The following is a 23,352-nucleotide window of genomic DNA, read 5'->3' as shown; positions in this document are numbered from 1 at the left end:
TAAAAAAAAAAAAAAAAAAAAAAAAAAAAAATCAAGCTAATTAAACTGAAGCAAAGCATATATTTTTTGGTTGCATTCTAAAACAAAATGAATTTACAAAATATTCATTGTAATATCCTTACACTTTTTTTTATTTTTTACTTTTAAATAATAATCATAATTAAAATTATTTATAGTTTAAATTTTTTGTTTATATAATTTGACTATTTAATAGTTTTTCTTTGTTTTATCTTATGTTATTAAGTATATTTCTTAAACCAAATAAAAACAAATAAAGATTCATAAGTTTTCATTATATTTTTATATATTATAGAAAAATAAAGAAATTCATAAAAAAAAAAAAAAAAGATATAAAAGCATACAACAAATGGTACATATTTTATAATTAACTAGACAATTCGTTAATATAATACATATCGTTATATTTCCATATAATAATACAATTATTTATTTTATAACTATTGTAAAGGTAAATTTCAATATAAAGTTAACAATATTTTAATTGTAGACATTATTATATTTGTATTATTAATATTTTCCTTTATATAATACATTTTACTTATGTGCATATATTTACAAAAACCTGTTTAATTTTTTTTTAATTTTTTTATTTTTGTAAAGAAATTTTAACTTTAAATGACTTCAAGAAATGAAACCATATTTTATGGTAATAACAGTTTAATATATATTAATAGCTTATATGAAAATAGTATTGATAAAAAAAATAAAAAATATTAATGCAATAAATGATTATATAAATAATAATGCAATGAGTGAAGAAATAGAGTCTTCAAATAGTAACCAAGATTTATCATCAAGCAATCCATTAAATTTAGCTAGAAGAAATAAAAAAGAAAAAATAAAACTAGAAAAAAATAAATATGATAAAATTTATGAATTAGAAAAATATATAAACATAAATAATGCAACAAATGTTTCCTCTTTAAGAATAAAATTATGGGAAGCTTTATTACTATACATAAATAATTTGAATATAGAATTAGTTTATTTTATTATTAGTTGCTTAGAAAAAATAGAAGTATATTGGGGTCAGGAAGCAACAGATAATTTACAAGAAATTATAAATTTAATAAATGACAAAAAATATAAAGATGTTTCTAATAAAATAGGGGAAACCTTATCAAGTTTATCAGTAACAACTGGAAAGACAGCTGAAGATAATCCTTTTTTTTATACCTTAATAGTATCAGCGAAAAGAGATGAAAATAGCCATAATTATAATTCTGATTTAGCTTGTGAATTAAATAAAATATTACAATATGAACATAATAGACTATCAAATCAAAATAATAATAAAAAATTAGAATACAAAATTATTGAAGTAAGTAATGCAGAAGAGGCATTATTAGCCTGTTTAATAAATTCTCAAATATTATCAGTTGTTCTAGTAGATAATTTGACTATTGATGAAGAAAATTCAAAAGAAAAAGAATATTTTAATTTTACTGAAGAAAATTCGTTAAATAATAATTGTGCAAATAATTCTTATTTAAATTGCAATGGAACGAATAACACAAACAAAACATCCTTGACACATAGTATGCATAATGGTTCAACCTCAAATAATAAAGATGTGAGAAACATACAAAATTATAGAAATAATAGCAATAATAATATGAATGAAAATAAAAAAGTAAATGGTTTTATAAAAAATGATTATAAGTTTTATATTAAAGATTTTGTATTGGGATATGAACAACTTGTGCATGCACCTGTAGAAAAGATGAAAAAAGGTTTTAATAGTTTAGTAATATTGATTAAAAGCATAGCATATATTAGAAGTTCTATAGATATTTTTTGTGTTTGTACATCTATTACATTAGATAAATTACAGTCTGTTAATAATATGATAATCAGAATATTCACTACACATGACGATCATAGTGATTTGCATGAATCAATATTAGATGGGGTAAAAAAGAAAATTAAAACTCCTTTTTTTAATGCCTTAAAATCTTATGCAGAAAGACCAATTGGGGTATTTCATGCATTAGCTATAAGTAAAGGAAATAGTGTAAGAAGAAGTAGATGGATACAATCCCTTTTAGATTTTTATGGTGTTAATTTGTTTAAAGCTGAATCAAGTGCTACTTGTGGAGGTTTGGATTCTTTGTTAGATCCTCATGGATCTTTAAAAGAAGCTCAATTAATGGCTGCACGTGCTTATGGTAGTAAGTATTGTTTTTTTGTTACTAATGGAACATCAAGTTCTAATAAAATTGTTATGCAAGCTTTAGTGAAACCAGGTGATATTATATTAGTTGATAGAGCTTGTCATAAATCACATCATTATGGATTTGTTTTGTGTCAAGCTCTTCCATGCTATTTAGATCCATATCCAGTATCCAGATATGGGATATACGGAGCAGTTCCTATATATGTAATTAAAAAAACGCTACTAGAATATAGAAATAGCAATAAATTACATTTAGTAAAATTATTAATTTTAACTAATTGTACCTTTGATGGTATAGTTTATAATGTAAAGAGAGTTATAGAAGAATGTCTTGCAATAAAACCTGATTTAATATTTTTGTTTGATGAAGCATGGTTTGCTTATGCATGTTTTCACCCTATTTTAAAATTTAGAACTGCTATGACTGTTGCTGATAAAATGAGAAGTAAAGAGCAAAAAAAAATATATTATAAAATTCACAAAAAATTACTAAAAAAATTTGGAAATGTTAAAAGTTTAAATGAAGTTTCAGCAGAAAAATTACTTAAAACGAGATTATATCCAAACCCATCAGAATACAAAGTACGAGTTTATGCTACTCAATCAATTCATAAATCGTTAACTTCATTAAGACAAGGTAGTATCATATTAATAAGTGATGATAATTTTGAATCTCATGCTTATACCCCTTTCAAAGAAGCTTACTTTACACATATGTCAACTTCTCCTAACTATCAAATACTTGCTACTTTAGATGCAGGAAGAGCTCAAATGGAATTAGAAGGATATGGATTAGTAGAAAAACAAGCAGAAGCAGCGTTTTTAATAAGAAAGGAATTAAATGATGATCCAATGATTTCTAGATACTTTCGAACTTTAAATGCAGAAGATCTAATACCAGATAGCTTAAGACAATGCGCAGTTTCTTATATAAAAAAAAAAAAAAAAATGAAAGATTATGATTCTTCTGATTCTAAATATAGTGGCAATATAACTTATTCTTGTAATTCTAATAGTCAAGTAAAAGGGTTAGATCCTTCTGAAAACTTAAAGTATCCTATAAAAAATATGAGTATATCTTATGAATATATAAATGCAAGTAATGCAATTAATAACAATAATGTTTTTTTACAAAATGAATTCACAAATAATAATGCACATGGAAATAGTAATACAGAAGTAAATAATGTCTGTAGATCAAATAATTCTCCTTCTAGTATTTTAAATAATAAAAATGAGAGAAGTATAGATTTACATGAAAAGAATAATTCTACTAATACTTACAATGATAACTCTCAGACAAAAATAAATAGTAGTCTAAAAAAAAAAAAGAAAAAAAATGATAAAACATTAAATTCCATAACATATGATAGTAATTTTAGTGAAGATACATATAACAATTTAAGTTTTTTAGAAAACAGGAATAAAAATTATAACAATTCTTCATATTCAGGTGGCATGAAAAATTTTCTTGAATACTTTGAAAGTTCGTGGTTGAGTGAAGATGAATTTGTCTTAGATCCAACGAGAATAACTTTATTTACTGGTTATTCTGGAATAGATGGAGATACATTTAAAGTGAAATGGTTAATGGATAAATATGGAATTCAGATAAACAAGACATCTATAAATAGTGTTCTATTTCAAACAAATATAGGTACAACAGGATCTTCTTGTCTATTTTTGAAAAGTTGTTTATCATTAATATCTCAAGAATTAGATCAAAAAAAAAGTTTATTCAATGAAAGGGATTTAAATCAATTTAATGAAAATGTGTATAATTTAGTATCTAATTATATTGAATTATCGGAATTCAGTGAATTTCACCCATTATTCAAAAAAAAGTATGCCAATCCAAATATATTTAATAAAGAAGGAGATTTAAGGAAAGCTTTTTATTTAGCTTATGAAGAAGATTATGTTGAGTATATTTTATTAGGTGATTTAAAAGAAAGAATAAAACAAAACGAAATGATAGTGTCTGCTAGTTTTATTATACCATATCCACCTGGATTTCCAGTATTAGTTCCTGGTCAAATTGTTAGTCAAGAAATTGTTGATTATTTATCAGGATTAAGTGTTAAAGAAATACATGGATATGATGAAAATTTGGGATTTAGGTGTTTCTATAATTTTATTTTAGATTATTTTTTTAATATGGACATTACAGATCCATATAGTTGTTATCAAAAAATTGATAAAAAAACTTATAATCAATTAAAATTCATGAGTTTAAGTAAGAAGAAAAATATAGAAAACATTTATGATATGTATATATATGATAATGAAACAAACAAAATGAAAAAATTATATTTATGTAATGGAAAAATTTTTAAAGAAAATAATATTCCCATGAACGTTAATTATAACTTTGATAGTTATCAAGAAAATGCAAATAATAATGTAATTGGTATATATGAAAATTTAAATAACAATGTTATTATGCCTAATATAAGTGAGAATAACACTAATAATTGTATAAATAATGGTGTATCTAATAATTTGAATGATAGTGAAGAAAATATTTATCAGTTAAATGAAAACGAAGCTAATAATAATATTTTACAATTTAATAAAGGTTCTATTACTTCACCAAAAAAAATGTCTACAGAATCAATTATTCAAAACACAAGTAACGATGTATTATTAGAAGAAAAAAAAATGATAAAATTTTATGATAACGTGAATAATATTAAAAATGGAGAATATAATATTTTTTTAAATAAAATAAAAGAAGAAAATGAATTAAAATATGAAAATGAAGTATACGGAAATAACCATAATAACAACAAACTTTTACTTAATTTTAATAAAATTCATTCAGAAAATTATTATAGTCAAACTAAATTTAAAAATTTAATATATAACTCTAATAACTATAAAAAAAATTATAGGAATTATAAATTTCATAATAATAATAGAAATTATGGTAATAAAAATTATATTAAAGAGCAAAATAGAGATTTTAATAATAGTATATCATACATAAGAAATTCAAATATAAATATGAATGTGATTAATACTAATGATAATAATCGTAATGATAATTCTCTAACTGAAAATAATTTGAATAATGAGGAAAAAAGGAATATTGTGAACAAAAATAATAATACTATTTATGATAATGGTAATAGTGATATGAATAACATGAACAGTAATTTTATTAATGATGAGAATAATAACATTTGTAATACGAATAATAATTTTATTAATGATACAAATAATATTAATACGAATAATAATTTTGTTAAAGATTGTGATAACAACATAAATAATATGAATAATAATATTATTAATAATATGATTAATAATATGAACAATTGTATGAATAATAATAATTTAAACAGTGATAATATGCCTTCTTTTTCAGATGTTTTCTATCGAAAAAAAACAAATAAATTTAATAAAAGTGATGATGGAATATACAGCAATAAATTAACTGATTTCGTACCTAAATTAAAACAATCAAATATAATTTTATATAATAAAATAAAAAAGAATGCTTTAATAATGCAAAAAGAACAAGAGAATAATATGAATTATTTGAATGATTGTCATTTAAAAAATAATTATTTGAATGAAAAAAATAATAAAGATAATGAATATTATTCAGATTCTAGTAAAAAAGTAAATGAAAATATAAGTATAAAAGATGAAAATGACAACTTTCAAAAAAAAAATAAATGTGTTAAAAGAGATTCACTTGAATATAATTTTAATAAAATAGAAAATAATGATAATGAGAAAAACAATATAATGTATACTGCTAATTGTATATCAAATATGAATATAGACAAAGAAGATATTTATAACAATAATAATAATTATGTTAATAATAATACTACTAATATAAATGAAAATTTAGGTTATAATATTAATTATTATCCTGATCAAAATATAAATGAAAATATAGAAGAAATATGTAAAACAAATGAGTTATCCATAAGAGAATCAGAAAGAAATAATTTAAATAATGAAATTCTTGATAAAAATGAATTCTGTAATATAAATAATCATGTGACCAATATAAATTCATTAAATAATTACAATTATGATAATGATGAAATGATTAATGAAATGAACTACAATAATCAAAATGTTAATGAAAATAACAACAATAACATAAATAATCACATCAAAAATGAATTAACATATAATGGAAATAATTTCAATTATCAAGAAAATGAAATTAAAAAAAATTCTATACTCAGAGAAAACGAAATAGATAAAAATTCAAGAAAATCAAATACATTAAATAATAATAGTTATATAAATAACCTTATAACAAATGTAGATGATGACACCTTTGTTCATAAACAAGGGAACTTTTTCTTAGAATGCGCCTTAACGAATTCAGAAATTAATTGCAGCTCTTTTGAAATGGATGTTTCATTAAATAATATATATTCTAATGGGGAAAGCATAAAACAACATAGGAATTATGATAATGATAAAAAAAAAAATGAATTTAAATAATTTTAATATTGATAATATTAAATTAATACACTAAATTATTTTAATATATAGAGAATTATTAGGGTTGTCATATTTCAAGGTAAAAGTGTAAAATGTATTTATGTTGATAAAATTTAGGTAGAAAGAATTTTAAATGTAATAAAATATGTAATTTAATCTATCATTATATATATATATATATATGAATTATTATTTTTCAATTATAATGTAATCAAAAATTACAAAAATGTATATTATATATATTAAAATTATAAAAAAAAAAAATATATATGTATATATAAATAATTATTAAAAATTTATAAATATTTAAGTAAATATGCCAAGTTAATTCTATTACTATTTATTTAATTGTATGCATATAAAATTTTATATATAAAAATTATGAAAAAGACATTGTATATAAAAAAGAGTTTCAAAAAAAATATAATTAAAAAATTACAAAAAAAAAAAAAAAAAAAAATTTTATGTAAAAATTATCAAAAAAAAAAAATCAAAAAAATTGTACAAAAAAATTCTTTTTTTTTGGTTATATGAAAAAATACAAAAAAAAAAAAATATAAAGAAAATTTTCTAAATTTATAAAATACTTCTGTAAAATGAATAAAATTCATATATTTTATTTTATGACCTTTTTTTTTATCACATATTTTGTTTTTTAATATAAAATATAATTTTCTTTGTTTATGTATATTAGTGTTTTTTTTTTTTTTTTTTTTTCTCGTAAACTTAGAACAATAACATAAATTAGAAGTCTTATTTAATTGGAATAACTATTATAAAAAAAATATAATAATTTTTTCTATTTCTACGTTATCCTGATTTCTGATTATTTATTTTTATTTTTAGTATAAAAATTATATCTTTAACATCTGAATATATTTTCATATTCTTAAAGTTTTTGAGGTTTTTTCTCTTTTATTTTAAAGATTAAAACAATGCATTTTTCTTTTTTTTTTTTTTTTTTTTGACAAAACAAAGAGAGTAAAAAACATATCAAAAAAATTGAAGATAATAAGTAAAAAAAAAAAAAAAAAAAATTAATAAATTTTTAATCATAAATATGTAATTTTTTTTGTTATAAACAAATATTTTCATAGAAATTATCTTCTTCTATAACTTAAGTAGACATTAAAATAATGAGACATCTGAGAAAATTAAATGATTAAATAATAAAAAAAAAATTATTGTATTTATAAATTTTTAATTTTATTATTAATAAAAAAATAATTATTATTTATTCATTTTGGAAATTTAAATTTTACTTTATTGAATATATTTAGAAAAATTCTAGGCACCTTGGGGTGAGACAGATATTGTCTAATCATTTCTATAAAAAAAAAAAAAAAAAAATAATAAAATTTATATAAATATATATATATATACATATATATATATGTAATAAAAAGTAAACCTCCATTTTTAGAAAAACAAGCATGAAAATATGGATCTGCAGAGCTATATCTATGGAAAAAAAAATTTTAAAAGAATATATTCAGTTTTAACAAATTATATACTATTAAAAAAAAAAAAAAAGCTTTTTTTTTTTTTTTTTTTTTGCTTTTACTTTAATTTAAAGAAGTGTACATAAATAATTAAATTTAATAAACTAGCTCTTTTAAAAAATAAACAGATAATTATAAAAAGCAAATTATAAATTTCAATATTGGCTCTCATCATATATGTATTTAATATCTGATTTAAAAAAAAAGGAAAAGAAATATTATTTATAGCTTCTTTGTATATTCTAATGAAATTTTTTTTTTTTTTATCTTATAGTTAAAATTTTATATTTTTATCATTTATTTTTAGTAAATATATTACATTTTCATCTAATAAAGACACAATTTTATTAACATAATGATTCCTATAAAAGAAAAAAAAAGAAAAAAAATTATAAATTCATAAATATGTAGAAATTTTACATTTTTATCAAATAAATTTATTACTTTTGAATTAATGGTGGAAGTGATAATTTTATTTGTTTAAAAATTAAATAACTATTTATTAAAAGAGTTAAAAAAATTGGTAAAAAAATTAAAATGGCATCCTTAATAAAAAAAAGTATTACAGAATAAGATAAGTATTGACCTAAGTTAAAAAAAAAAAAAAAAAAATAAATAAATAAATATATGAATAAAATAACATAATTTGTATTTTTATAAATATTTATATATATCTTCATAACTCTTATATTTATAATAATAAAAGTATATCTTATGGAGTCAAAATAATTATATAATTTTTTTAAGTCCATTTTTCATAATTATAAAATGTTTATTCTCTATAAGAGATACCTTTCTCACTAGAAAAAAATTGTAATAATGAAAAATTTTGTTTCTGTGTTTTGTAGTCTAAATATAATAAACCAATAAATGACAATAAGTAAGAAAAAGATACAAATGTTCCAAATCTCTATAAAAAAAAAAAAGAGAAAAAAAAAATGTTTATATATATATATATATTTTTCTTTTATTTTTTATTATTATTTTTTTTTTTTTTAATTACTTTATATAAATTTAAATTTAAAGATAAGATTATAAAATAAAATACACTAAAGCATAAAACAAAAATAAAATAAAAAAATATCAGAATTGGTAATTTTCCATAATAATTAGTATTATTGTAAGAATAAAAATTTTGAAAATTTGAAGTGTCTTGATTTTCTTGTTTTATTTGATCAAAATTTATATTTGTATCTAGGTTTTTGTCAATGTTTTTCTGAAAATATTTTTTTTTATATTTTTCAATATTATTTATTGAAGGAGATGGGTATAAATTACTTAAATATAATTTCCACTTTTCATCATTCACCCAATCATGGTCTAGGTTACATAAATAGTTAAAAGAAAAATTTAGTTTTTAAAATAAAATAATAAAAGTATATATCATAAATATACATATAAAAAAAATACCTAGAGAAATGAAATTTTTAATATACTAATGTTTTATATATATATATATATATATAAATAAATTTATATAACAAAAAAAAAAAAAAAAAAATTACTTAAAAACTTCTCTTCAGCTTCTGTTAAATTTCTCATATTTTCTATAGATCTTATTTTATAATGTTAATAATTATGTATCCTTAATAAAAAATTTTAAATTTAAATATAAAAAAAAAAAAAGTTATAATTTAATAGAAATATAAAATTTAAAACTTAAATAAATATACACATATATATTTTATTATAAATAGTATAATATTATATATTTAATTATGGTATTTTTTTTTTTTTTTAACATTAGTATGCAAACAATAATTTTGATTCATAAAAAAAAAAAAAAAAAAATTAATCTATTTAACAATTTATATTTTAAATTTGTAATAATTACATCAAAAAAAAAAAAAAAAAAAAAATTAAANNAAAAAAAAAAAAAAAAAAAAAATTAAATAAGCTAAGTTAGGATATATATATTTTATTATTTTTAATTTCAATAAAATATGCATTATTTGAAAAAAAATAATTTAACAATACTTTTGTTTTTATATATATATATATATACATACATTTTTTTAAGTTTTTTTGAAATTTTTTATGAAAAGTTTTATTTTTTTATTTAAGTTTTTTAAGTAATTTCACTAATATATTTTTAATATAATATTATTATTTCTACATAATTATATATATTTTTTTTTAAACATAATTTCATTTATTATATCTGAAAAATTTTATATTCATGTGTTTTTCCTTAAATATATAAATATTATTTTTTTAAAATGAATGAAGAAAATATAAAAGAAAAATTAAGAACTTCTATTAATCATTTAAACAACAGAAGACTTAAATTTGATATAAAGAACTTTCCTATAGAAAAAACAGTTTATGAGATTTTTAATATATTTTCAAAAAATTTAAAAAGCAAATTAAAAGAAGTTTTGTTAGAATTAAAAAAAAGAAAAAAGAATTGTGATATATGTTCAAAAAATATAGATACATTTAATCCAACTCTTTTGTATGACGTAGATGTAAATAACGCAACATTTTCTTTTATTAGAATAGAAGTAAGAAAAATAAATATAAAAAAAAAAAAAAAAAAAAAAAAAAAAAACGAATAGATATAACTATAATACTTTATAAAATTAAAAAAAAGAAGGATAAGATAAAAAAAAATAAAAGTAAAATACTAAAATCTTTAAGTTGTAATATAAAAAAAATAAAATTGAATATTATTTTTATTTTTTTTTTTTTTTTTTTGTTACTCTTTTTAGGTTTGTTGTATTAAATGTTACACCATAAAGAATTTTTCTATATTTTCAAATAAATTATATAAAAATTTAGATTCAAGTAGTTTTTTAAATTTTTCCAGTATTTATGAACATTATTATAATGTTAATAATTTAGAAATAGAACAAAAAAATATTCTAGAGAATGATATAAATAATTATTTTATTATATCTATATTAGCAAAGTAATATTAACTGATCTCAATTTTGTCTATTATTTCAAAAAGAAATTATATATATATATATATCTATTTTTTTATATTATTATTTTAACATATGAGTTGTTTATATATATATATTTTTTTTTTGAAATTTTTATTTTTTATAACAATAAAATTTTTTTTTATAGAAATTTAAGATGGAAATGTTCAACACCTCATAAAACTTTTGAAGAATTTTTAGAATACTCATTAAATAATTATAAATCAAATCAGAATACAGGAAATACAAAAATATTAAAAAAAAAAAAAAAAGAGATATTAAAAATTATTCCGAACAATGGAAAAAAGAAAAAATTAAATCATAAATAGAAATTTAATGAATATGTTGAAAATCCAATTGAACCATATATAATAATCTATTAAAATAGAAAATAAAAATATTTATATAATTTTAAATTAAATTTTTATTAATATATGAAATATAATAAAATTTGTATGTATTATTTACGCAATATTACGAGGTTAAATTATCATAAGAATATTTTATCCATTAAAACTTTTATTTGTATATGACTATATAGTTTTCTAATTTTTTAAATACATATTATATTTTTTTTTTTTTTTTGTTTAAACAATTTTTTTTATATTATTTTATGTTTTTCCTTTTTATATAACTACTATATGTCGTTTATTTGCCTTATAAAAATATATCATATTAATTATAAATATATTCAATAAATTGCAATAATTTCCTAATTAAATACATTTTTGAAATTTTTAAGTAATTATTTTTTTTTTTAATTTTCTATAGAAAAAAATATTCTTTGAAAGAATTATAAAATAAATGAAAAATGTAAATATTTAAAAATGCATAATTAAAATGTAAGCTATTTAAGAATAAAATATAATTATATAAACTCATAAAAGAGAAATTGAAATATTAATAATCTATATAAAAATATATAAAGAGTTAAGAAAAAAATAAAAAGAGGAAGCTTGGAATTTTTGTAGACTTTTTTGTTATAATAAAAAAGTTTTATATAATCTACTCATTTTATACATTAAATAATGTATATATATATATAGTACTATATTATTATTTTTTTTAATAGTATTTATATAAAAATTTTCATTAAAAATGTTTTATAACATTAATAAAGTTTTTAAGGTAATTATTAAAAGAAATAAATATTTACATAATTGTTTTAAATAAAACAATAATAATATATTAAAAGAGAATAAAAAAAAAAAAAATAACATAACAATAAAATTTCTATAAATTCTTAATATATAAATAAATTAAAAAATATCACATTTTATTTTTTATATTTTTCTTTTTTAGTAATTTAACGGTTATTATTATTTCTAATTTATGTATAAACATACTAAACCTAGTATTTCATGTAAAATATACTATACATATATACATAATTATTAAAAAGTAAACAGCGAAAATAACATTTATTCTAAATAATAAACTACTCAATTTTTCTTTTTTTTTTTTTTTTTTTTTTTAAACATATTTTCATTGTATTATTTTAAAATGAAAAAAAAAAAAAAAAAGTGAACTAACAATAAATAATACAATTTATTATATATTAATTTTTTTAAATGAAAGATGTTTCAACATCTGCTTCATCTCCATCATGTTGATCAAGTAAAGAAAATTGCAAAAAATGATTAGGTCTATGTACATCAGCATAAAATGGTTGAGGTATATCTAATTGAGCTGAATATTTCTGATTATTATTAAATTTTATTCCCATTAAATTATAATTCCATATATTATCATCAGGTATTAAGAAAAAACCAACAAAAACATTTGATAATAATATTTGTACCTGTTCATATAAATTATTAATATTTGGAAATGCATATAAATCAGATGAATTTTTTTTGTTTTTAGCAAAAGTATATCCCTCCTCAGTTAATTTATAAGCATTAATAGTACAACTACCAGGTGTAAAAGAACATGTAAGTATAATTGCTTTATTTTTATCCCATACTTTATATAGTTCCACATTTTCTTCATTAATATCATCTACAATTTCTTCATCAGAATTATTTCCTTCTGATTTTTTTTTTGATGATTTTATTTTACATTCTTGCAAAAAGGATAAATGAGTAACCATATCATACGTAGTTAAATGATTACTCGTGTTAGAACAATTTGTTGTTTGAGTATGTATCCATCCAAGAATTTCTAAATTTTCTAAATATTTACTAGATGGTAAGTAATTTGATAAAGTTACTGATTGATAATTTCCTATTTGTGGTGGTATTAGAATGCATTTAATTTCTTTTACATAAGAATTATCTGGTGGTGATGAACCATATAAAAATCCACCTACTTGTATTTTTAAATCTGATATACATATAAACTTTTCCAATAAATTTTTAGCAATAACATAAGTATAATCATTTATCGAATTAATACTTGTAATATTATCTGGATTGGTATTTTTTAAAGCATTATTAACATATATATTTTTTGTTCTAAATAATAAGGAACTATTTGCTAAATATCTAATTTTCCAATCAGTTTTCGTAGTAAAAGTTTGTTGCTCATGAGGAGACATCGTAGATACAATAATTTCATTACCATGTTTAGTAGTTGTTTTAGATGTAGTAACTTTCATTTGTTGTTCAATATTATCTAAGTTATTTTTTTCCAACTCTGCAATTTGTTGTCTTTGTATTGAAGGAGGAGTTATTTCCATACCTAACAGTATGTCTCTTATTTCGTTTTGAGTTAATGAAGCAATATGTACATTATTTCTTTTCGAGTAGTCATTTAAAATAAGATCTTTAAGTTGTACTTCTAAATGAATCCACTGGTTGTTATTAAAAGATGGCCATATGTGATGAGGTTGAGTGATAATATTTTTATTAGGTTGCAACAAAATTTTTGTTTGTTGCGGATTTATATGCAAACTTCTTAAAATTAAAATTAATCTACTAAATGCAGTAAAAGAAGAAATACTATTTAACCAATCATCATATAAATTGAATAGAAGCATCTGAGGTTGAGTAGCTTTTAAAATTAAATCTCCTATTTTATTAAGCTTTAATAAAGCTTGAAAAGGTAAATTTAGTTCTGTTCCTTTTATTATAATATTAGGAAAATCTAATAGATGTACTTCTAATGGATCTAACATCCCCTTTCTTGTAACAATAATTTGTTTTGGTTGTTCTTCAATTGGTAAGGATCTAATTAAAGAAGCAACTTCCTCTGCAGTCTTCCATTTAGCTAATTGAGATAAACGTTTCTGGCCTATCCATACAGAAGTATGTATAATTTTTAAGAATAATTGTCCTGTTTTTGGATTTAATATAAATATGGCACCATTGATTGGTTTAGTTGTTAAGTTTCCTTCAAAAGTTTTATGAATAGTAACTCTATATACATTTGTATCATCAACAAACCATATAGTTTGAGAAGAAAACAATTCGTTATAATTTTGTGTATTTAGATATGGTTCCGTTGGTTCTGAAGAATACAATTGTAAACCTTTTCTTATTCTTTCTCTTAATACATACAGTGAAGGGTTGGATTGAATAATTTTTTGTAATGCTTTTTGCATTAATGGTTTCAAGTTGTTAAACCAATTTCCATATGCAGAATATAAATTGTAGGCTAAATCTATTCCTATTAATACCCCTGTTAAACAAGGATAAATAGATAAATTGTCGGTTGTGTAATCCAAAAATTTTGCTCTACTATATCTTTCAATATCATGTGAATCAAAATCACCCCACCTCAATTGTATATCTATCCAATACTGATTTGATGTATATGGATAGGAACTAAAAGACAATGGGTTATTTGCTTTTACTTCTACATTATTACTAAATATATTATCATCATCAGATAATAATGATGGTTTTGAAATTCCCCATTTATAATTTGCAAACAATAAAATATCTGCACATGAACTATTCATTTTATAAGATTTTCGTGGATGAATAGTTTCCTTTTGTACTGTTTCAATATCTAGTAAATCACAATTTAAATCAAAAACTTGACATATATCCATAACAAGTGATTCATGAATTTTTTGCCATAAATGTGCACGAAAAATTTGTATTAATGATATTTTTAAAGTAGGAATCTTTCCATGCATAAATATACCTGTTAAATCTAATTGTACTTGAAAACCTACATAAACATTTGCTCTATTAATTGTTGGAGACCACCATAATGTAAATCTTCTGTTAGGAATTTGATTTAAACCACTTCTTTGAGCATTTGTTAGTTTTTTGTATTTCATAGATTCCTCAAATCCACTAGCTTTTTCCCAAAATAATCCTTCCCATGTAGGAAAAAAGGTTCCTTTAAATAATGTATGTTCTAAAATACCTTCTACACCACCCAATGCTTGAATCATATCTGTTCTGTAATTATTTAAATTCCATAATTTTCCATCATGCCTCTGATTAGTCCACCAAAATGGATTACTTTTAATAATTTGATACTGTTTAAATAGTTGTCTTATTCTCCATCCTTTGTCATATGCTAAAGTATGTCTATCTTTCTGAAAAAGTGTATTTATTCTTGGTATACCCTTGTCCCATGAGTCTTCTAAATCTTCTAAAGTAATTTTTTTATTTTGGTTATGACATTCATTCCTCTTTAATGCATATTCACACCATACTCTTTGACTTTCTAAAAATTCACTTTCCCATGTAGATATGTATCTATATAAATTTGGAATCAACTGATCTTCTTCATGAGATAATCCAGCTCTAAAGTGAGTTATTTTTCCATTATCTGTTTGCTTCATATACCTTAGATCAGACTCTGGTATTAATATATGACCCATTGATAACATACCTAAACCACCTAATTCTTTAGGAGTATAAAAAACAACTGGTGGAAAACGAGATGGCATTTTTGAATTTAGACCAATTTTAATACGTGTTTGTATTTTATTTTCACATTTTACTAATAAATCTAATAACTCTTCTGTATCTAAAACAGCTTCTCTAAAGTATGTCATTAAACCAATTAATGTTGTATTCCATTTATTTGCAATTTTTGTGAATGTGGTACTTCCTGAAGACATTAATATTTGCCTAACCCTATTTTCAAATCTCTTCATACTATTCTCTGAAACTTTTAAATAAGCTTCTGCTGTAATTTCTTTTGTTACTTCATTTTGTAATTTCCATGTTCCTTCTTTTCCACTAGATGATATTACTACATTCTTTTCATATGAATTTTCCTCATTGTTTTTTAAGTTGCTACTATCATTGCCCTTTTCATCACCATTTGAATCCTTTTTATTATATTCATTTATATAAGAAGTATATATATTTAAACCATAACTTAATTGTCTAATTTTTGGTAATATGCGTACCTCAAACCCTGCAATTGAAAATAACAAATTAGGGTTATCTTTAGAATAAACACTGACAAAAGTATTATAATGATCCCAATCTAAAGAGGTCAAAGATCTAGGTATTCTATTTTGTATTTCCCAAAAAGTAGCTCTACCTAAATTAACATCATGTTTCATTTTTCTCATTCTACAATCTCTAGGCCAACAAGATTTATTGTTGTACCCAACAATATTTTCGTTATTGGGATCAGGATTTTCTGTTAAAAATTTTTGAATTAAGTCTTTAGACTCTTCATTAGTAAACTTAAATAATATCCATATTTTATCTACATACCTACAATATAATCTGATTGGATGTCTTGTTTCTATATGAACATTTTGAAAGCTTAAGAATTGATTTACATCATTATATGGTCCTGCAATATCATAGGCCCTTGTTAACCCTAATATTAATAAATCAATTATAATAGTATAATACTGAAAAACAAATGAGGAAAATTGCAAACCTCTAATAATACCAAAAGAATTTATATGATTCATATCTTTAAAAGTTATATTAGTATTATTTTTCGCTGTAATATAATCTGCTATATTATGATCCACAATTAGACGTAATAATCTATTTAATAATGTTAAATCAATTTTTTCATAAATTTTGTTAAATTGCGTTTGTAACATGACAACGCATTCGTTATTTTTTGTTTCCCATATATTATGTAAATTATTTATACCTTGACACATTTTGTAAACTAGCAATGGTTGAGGCTCATTGTCTGATGGTTTCACCCAGTTAGGAAACAAATTTCTTAAATCTCCTTCATACCATAAGTACTGATCTAAATAAGCATCTGTAATTTTTTCTAAAGGGTCAACTTCGTAAACAGGCACTAAATGAGTATATAAATCTAAAAAGGAGATTGAAATTTCTTTAAAAGCTCTTTGTGTTAATAGATGTCTCTTTATTCTTGATAATGTTTCATAAGGATTATCATATGCCTGTTCAATAAAGCCTAACTCTTCTCTTTGAGATTGGTTTAGTCTATTTTTAACAGTAAATGTTTCTTTTAATTTCTCTAAAGCTAAAATTAGTAACTTTGTGTCATGTTTATAATTTAAAGGTGGAAACGGAATATGTGTAAATTTACGAGATTCAAACCAATGAATAGCAGTAGTATACAAAGCAACGGCTTCTTCTCCACTAACATAAGGTCCATCTTTTAAATATTCATGTTGCCTTTCTTGCTCTGCTTTTAACCATAATCTTGTTAATCTACCTAAGTTTTTTTTACAAACTGTTTTATCAACTGTAGCACCTCTTTTTATTCTTTCTCTATTATAGTATGTTGCATTAATCCACCAATCTGCTTTCAATTTAATATATCTAATAATCATATTTTCCACAGGTAAAGGTAATCCAACAACTTTCCATGGAATATTAGCTTTCCAACATCTCCATGCTTCACTTAAATGTTGTAATATTAATCTTGCTTTACTCTTATTATTTTTTAACCCTGCAGGTATCATATCAATAATATCATGCATAACTGCAGCTCTTAATTCTAAGTCAAAATGGCTTTCTACCCTTTGTTTTGTCACTGTTTTGGCTATACCTTTTGAAACTCTTCCCTCAAATTGCCTAGCCAATAAATTGCTTAGCCATCTTTCTAATAATGGTATTACACCTCTTAAAAAAAATATCCAAACTCTCCATAATGGAGCCCAGAACCCACAACCCGGTCCTTTTCCTACAGATCCTGTATTAAATCTATAATAAATTAAATGTTTTAAATCTTTACACATTCTGACTTGCCTCATTAGTCTATATTTATATCTGTACATCCCAGTTAATTGACCAACATGAGAAAATATATATTGAATTCCATCTGCTAATTGATATGCATCAATATTACCAAGTCTATATTGTACATGAGAATCCACTATAGATTTTGTTAATCTTAATATTTCTCGACATAAATGAAATGCATTACCAAAACGAGATTTTTTTCTTTCTTTTGTAGTCAATGTTTTTACAGGTTTTAAATTAAAATTATAATCTAAATGCAAATAATTTAAATTTTTACGATGAATTAGCAAATTTAACATATTATACCCTTGCCTACATACTTGTAAACCTACTTCAACCCAATCCATTTCTGTACATTGAAAAAATTTAGTGCTTTTAAATATTCGAAATAAATATTTTTTTTTCATACTTTTGGGTCTTTTGGAATGTAGATGGTTTAGAACCCAACATTTTAAAAGTTTCTGATAAGATACTCTTACTTTAACTGGATATTTAGTTGATATATGTTCTTTAAACCATGATTGAACTAATGGAATATCAATACCTCTTCTAGTGTATCCACATTTTTTATTAAATGGATATGGAGCATGGTATAATTGAATTCCATTAATTGTCCTTTCTGTATATAGTGGATAATTATGTAATAAAGGTAATATTCCATATTCCACTTTTTTAATAATCATTTTTTTTTTTTTTTTTTTTATTTCTTCTTTCTTTCTTGGTTCTGAATCATCATCATTTTTATTTTCACTGTCACTATAAAAATATTTTCTTTTTTTATTTTTTCTGTAATATTTTTTAAGATTATTATCACAAGAATTATTGTCTAAGGTACTATCAAATTCATACTTTTCATCTTTATACTTACTTGTTTTGATACTTAAATTATTTGAGTTATTACATTTGCTACTAGATATATTAGTGTCACTGTTATCAACACTATTACTACTTGTCATATTCGTGATGCTATTTCTTTTATGCTTATTATTTTCAAAATCGCTACTGTTATCATCCATTTCATAATTGGAATTATATTCTTTTTTAGTATTTTGCATTTCCTCTCCTTTTTCTTTGTGCCTTTTTGTAAATTTTTTATTTTTATATTTTTTCGTTTCTTTTTCATCTTTTTTTTTATTTCTCTTCTTTTTCCTTCTACTGTAGTGTTCATCATCATCCGAATTATGACTATCACTATTGCTATAATCATCTTCCTCTTCATCACTATGAGTTTTTCTTTCATTTTTTTTTTTTCCTTCTTCAATAACTTTCTTGTCATATATTTCTTCATAACAAATTTCTTTTCTTGTATATGTTAAGTAAAAGTCAAAATTTATTTTATTTTTGTCTGTATTATTGATTTTCCTAATTTTATAAGATGGAATAGGATTTATAATAAGATCAAAGTAAAAAGGTGGCAAATCAATATCTTCCAATTTTATATAAACACACATGGGTGTATGATATTTGCTAACTGCAATTTTTCTAGGCCTGTTATTATATAAATAAGGAAATGCAATTTTATATTCTGTTCTAATTTGCTGACGAATAATAATTTTATTAATATCATTAAATTCATTCCAATCTTCATCATCTTCATATATGTCTCTATACAACGGTTCAAATTTTGGTCCTCCTGGTATTGCCATATTTAAAGCTTTAGCAGTATAAAAAGATTTTAAATTAAATAGATAGAAATAGTTATCATCTTGAAAATCACTGAACAACTGATTTCCCAATCTATACAAAACACCCATTTGCTCTAGAGTTAACTTGTACTTTTTATAACTGCTTCCATTTATATGATTTCTATTATATAATAATGGCTTTGATTCATAAAACCAATCAATAACGCTCTTATCTTCTTCTTTATCTAACTTCATTTGTATACATTCTAATGGCTCTATATCTAAGATATTGTCCGCATAATCTAATGGAGGTTCTTCATCATCAAAAGGAGGAAATCTCATTCTTTTAAAATGTTTTCTATCTCTTTTTTCTCTTCTCATCATTATCCACATAGTACCCCACTGAGCAATATATAAAGGATCTATTACAACAAATATTTCATTTACAAACGTTATAGCACCTGTAATATGATAAATTACTTTTGTATTTTTTATTTGTTCCCATGGCATAGGTATGTTTTCTAATAATTTATAAACTGCATGAGGAATATATTTCAATGCACCTAAATATACTCTTTTATCATATCTATATTTCTTATTACTCATATCACCATGTTCTTTTACAATTTTTCTCAAATGCTCACATGGCATTTCTTCTTTTTCTTCTACAACACCAAATTTTTTTTTTTTGGAATATTTTTTGCTGTTTAGCATTTTCCATTTTCTAGCTTTTTCTTTTATTATAGAAAATATTCTGGATTCATGCATACTTTTATCTGAAATATTTTCCATTTTATTATTTTTTATATCTAAATCTCCTTCGTAACTTTTCTTATGTTTTTTTTTTTCATTTTTTAAGTAATCTTCCTTTATTTTTTCATTTTCGTTTTTTTCTTCTTGTACTTCTTTTCTACCATCAGATGGAAATATATCTTCCTCACTTTTTAGTTGTTCATAAAAATACGCATGTGAGGATTGGCTACTTGGAATTTGCATCGTTTCATTATTATTCATCTTAACAAAGTTAGACATATATGGATTTGATGGCATATAATAAGATGTATCCAAAACATGTCCTGCACCGTTCATATTAGAATTATTTTGAACATATGATCTATTATTATATTGAATTGGTGCCATATTTTGATATGAATTATGATTACTCACAGAACTTGTGCTTTTTATATTATCAACTGAATTATTTGGTGCATTATTTATTTTATTATTTTTCATTTTTATACCTGGTGTTTTCATCATGTAAGGAGGAAAATTCATTATATTTGGTAAAAGATTGTTCATATTTATAGGAAAATTGTGTATATTTGGTGGTAAGTTATTCATATTTGGTGGTAAGTTATTCATATTTGGTGGTAAGTTATTCATATTAGGTGGTAAATAATTTATATTGGGTGGTAAATTAATCATATTGGGTGGTAAATTATTCATATTGGGTGGTAAATTATTCATATTAGGTGGTAAATTACTCATATTGAATGATAAATTATTCATATTGGGTGGTAAATTATTCATATTGGGTGGAAAATTATTCATATTGGGTGGTAAATTATTCATATTGGGTGGAAAATTATTCATATTTGGTTGTAAATAGCTCATATTTGATGGCATATTTTTAATATTTGGTGGAGTATAATTCACATTGGATGGCATATTTTTTGCATTTCCTGTTAAATTATTCATATTTGTGGGTACACTGGAAATATTAGGTATCAAATTTGGTATAGATGAAGAATTAGGAGTAGATATACAGTTATCTACATTTTGCGGAAAAGGGATTATATTAGGTGAAAAATTGCTCATATTTGGTAATGTATTCTTCATATTTTCTGGTAAATCATCTATGTTTGGATTCAAATTTTTACAATGTTGCATATTATAATACATATTACCATTGTTTTGTGCATTATTATGATTAGCTATGCCATTCGGTAAATTTGAATCCTTTAAGGCTGATAAATGTCCTTGTATATTATTATTATCCATGAACTTTGATGAAATATTTGCGTTTGGTTCTTGATTATTTATATTCTTAATACAATTAGAATCATTAATACTTACATTTTCTTCATTATTTTGGTTATTAACCTCACGAAGATTATAGTTATTACTATTTATACCATCTGTATAATACATATCATTTTTCTCATCATTATTTAATTTTTCATTTTTTAAGTTTATTAATGAATATAATTCACCTTTTTTATTTTCTTCACTGTGATCATTCATCATAGCTTTTTCATGATCCTCACTATTTTGTGTAGAACTTAAAATATTATTACTCCCCTAAAAAAAATTAAATTAAAAGTTTATTTTAATCACAAATGTAATAATAAAAAACAAAACTTGGATTCATATTAAAAAAGAAAAGAACATAAGTATATAAATGTAAATAGGTATTTATTCTTCTATCCTTACTTCATTATTATTATCTGAAGACTTCTCACATGCTTGATTATTTCTCATTTTAAAAAAAAATAAATTTAATAATTTTATATATATATAAATATATATATATTTATATTTATATATATTTTTACATTTTTTATAATTTTTTTTTTTTTATAATATATTTTTATCTGTTTGCTAAATAATTTTAAAAATGTAAAAAAATTTAATAATAAAATAGTTATAAATTTTACTAAATATTTTTAATTCATGAATAGTAATATACATACATACATATATATATATAACTTAAAAGAAAAAATCATAAAAAAAAATAACAGAAATAATATATGTAAATTTAATTTCACATAAAAGCAAAAAAGAATTAAAAAAAAAAAAAAAATCTTAATTTTAACAACATACAAAAACTTTTTAATTTTTATAAAGAAAATAAAAGTGCGTATATAATATTTTGTTTTTGAATTATCTTTTCATAAATAAAAAAAAAAAAAAAAAAAAAAAAAAAAAAAAAAAAAAAAAAAAAAAAAATATGAAAAATATTATAACATAAAAAAGATGTAAATTTTGTTATTTTAAATTTCCTTTATTTTTTTGTATAAAATATAAATTATAATATGAAAAGTACAATAATACAGGCAGAAAAAAAGATAAGAATATGTTAATATTGTAAAAGAATATTTATATTTTTTAAACCTTAAAAATAATATATATACATATTATTTTTTAATTCTATAGTTAAAAATAATTTATGATATTTTAAATGTAACTATAAATTAAAAAAAAAAAAAAAAATTAAAAAGAGTATTTTATAAGTAATGAATTCAATTCTTTATAAAGTTTTATAAAAACTACAAAATAAATTTATATGATATTTATGTATAATTATAAAAGAAATACAAAGTATTACAAGAACATAAAATATATAATTTTAGTATAAAAAAAAAAAAAAAATATGTGAAAGTAAATATGTATAGCACTTAATATTATTTTATGTTTTGTTTATATAAATTATGTATTGTATAAAATTTTTAAAATACAAGGTACTGTTAATTAGGAAATGAAGAAAAAAAAAAAAAAAAAAAAAAAAAAAAAATA

The 23,352-nt window shown here is 20.9% G+C and overlaps 4 protein-coding genes across 4 annotated transcripts; 2 read left to right on the top strand and 2 right to left on the bottom strand.

Annotated features, from left to right (window-relative positions):
* Positions 1-700: 700 nt before the first annotated feature.
* PGAL8A_00056400 (lysine decarboxylase, putative) lies at positions 701-6,673 on the top strand (the record flags this gene model as incomplete). The annotated part of the gene is made up of 1 exon (XM_028674589.1): positions 701-6,673. One exon carries the CDS (start codon positions 701-703, stop codon positions 6,671-6,673), a length of 5,973 nt encoding a protein of 1,990 aa, XP_028530926.1.
* Positions 6,674-7,773: 1,100 nt separating this feature from the next.
* Positions 7,774-9,717, bottom strand: PGAL8A_00056300 (conserved Plasmodium membrane protein, unknown function; the record flags this gene model as incomplete). Its single annotated transcript, XM_028674587.1, has 9 exons — positions 7,774-7,818; positions 7,936-8,000; positions 8,085-8,134; positions 8,238-8,365; positions 8,495-8,537; positions 8,620-8,761; positions 8,968-9,085; positions 9,179-9,495; positions 9,681-9,717. The coding sequence occupies 9 exons, from the start codon at positions 9,715-9,717 to the stop codon at positions 7,774-7,776; spliced, it is 945 nt and encodes a 314-aa protein (XP_028530925.1).
* A 677-nt stretch (positions 9,718-10,394) lies between these two features.
* On the top strand, positions 10,395-11,431 carry PGAL8A_00056200 (conserved Plasmodium protein, unknown function; the record flags this gene model as incomplete). The annotated part of the gene is made up of 3 exons (XM_028674586.1): positions 10,395-10,679; positions 10,887-11,086; positions 11,251-11,431. 3 exons carry the CDS (start codon positions 10,395-10,397, stop codon positions 11,429-11,431), a joined length of 666 nt encoding a protein of 221 aa, XP_028530924.1.
* Positions 11,432-12,669: 1,238 nt separating this feature from the next.
* On the bottom strand, positions 12,670-22,314 carry PRPF8 (pre-mRNA-processing-splicing factor 8, putative; the record flags this gene model as incomplete). The annotated part of the gene is made up of 2 exons (XM_028674585.1): positions 12,670-22,134; positions 22,267-22,314. 2 exons carry the CDS (start codon positions 22,312-22,314, stop codon positions 12,670-12,672), a joined length of 9,513 nt encoding a protein of 3,170 aa, XP_028530923.1.
* Positions 22,315-23,352: the final 1,038 nt, after the last annotated feature.

The sequence above is a fragment of the Plasmodium gallinaceum genome (assembly GCF_900005855.1).
Source record: "Plasmodium gallinaceum strain 8A genome assembly, contig: PGAL8A_v1_42, whole genome shotgun sequence".
NCBI classification, from domain to species: domain Eukaryota; phylum Apicomplexa; class Aconoidasida; order Haemosporida; family Plasmodiidae; genus Plasmodium; species Plasmodium gallinaceum.
Note: the sequence above shows the minus strand (reverse complement) of the source record. Positions and strands in the feature narration are given on the sequence as shown.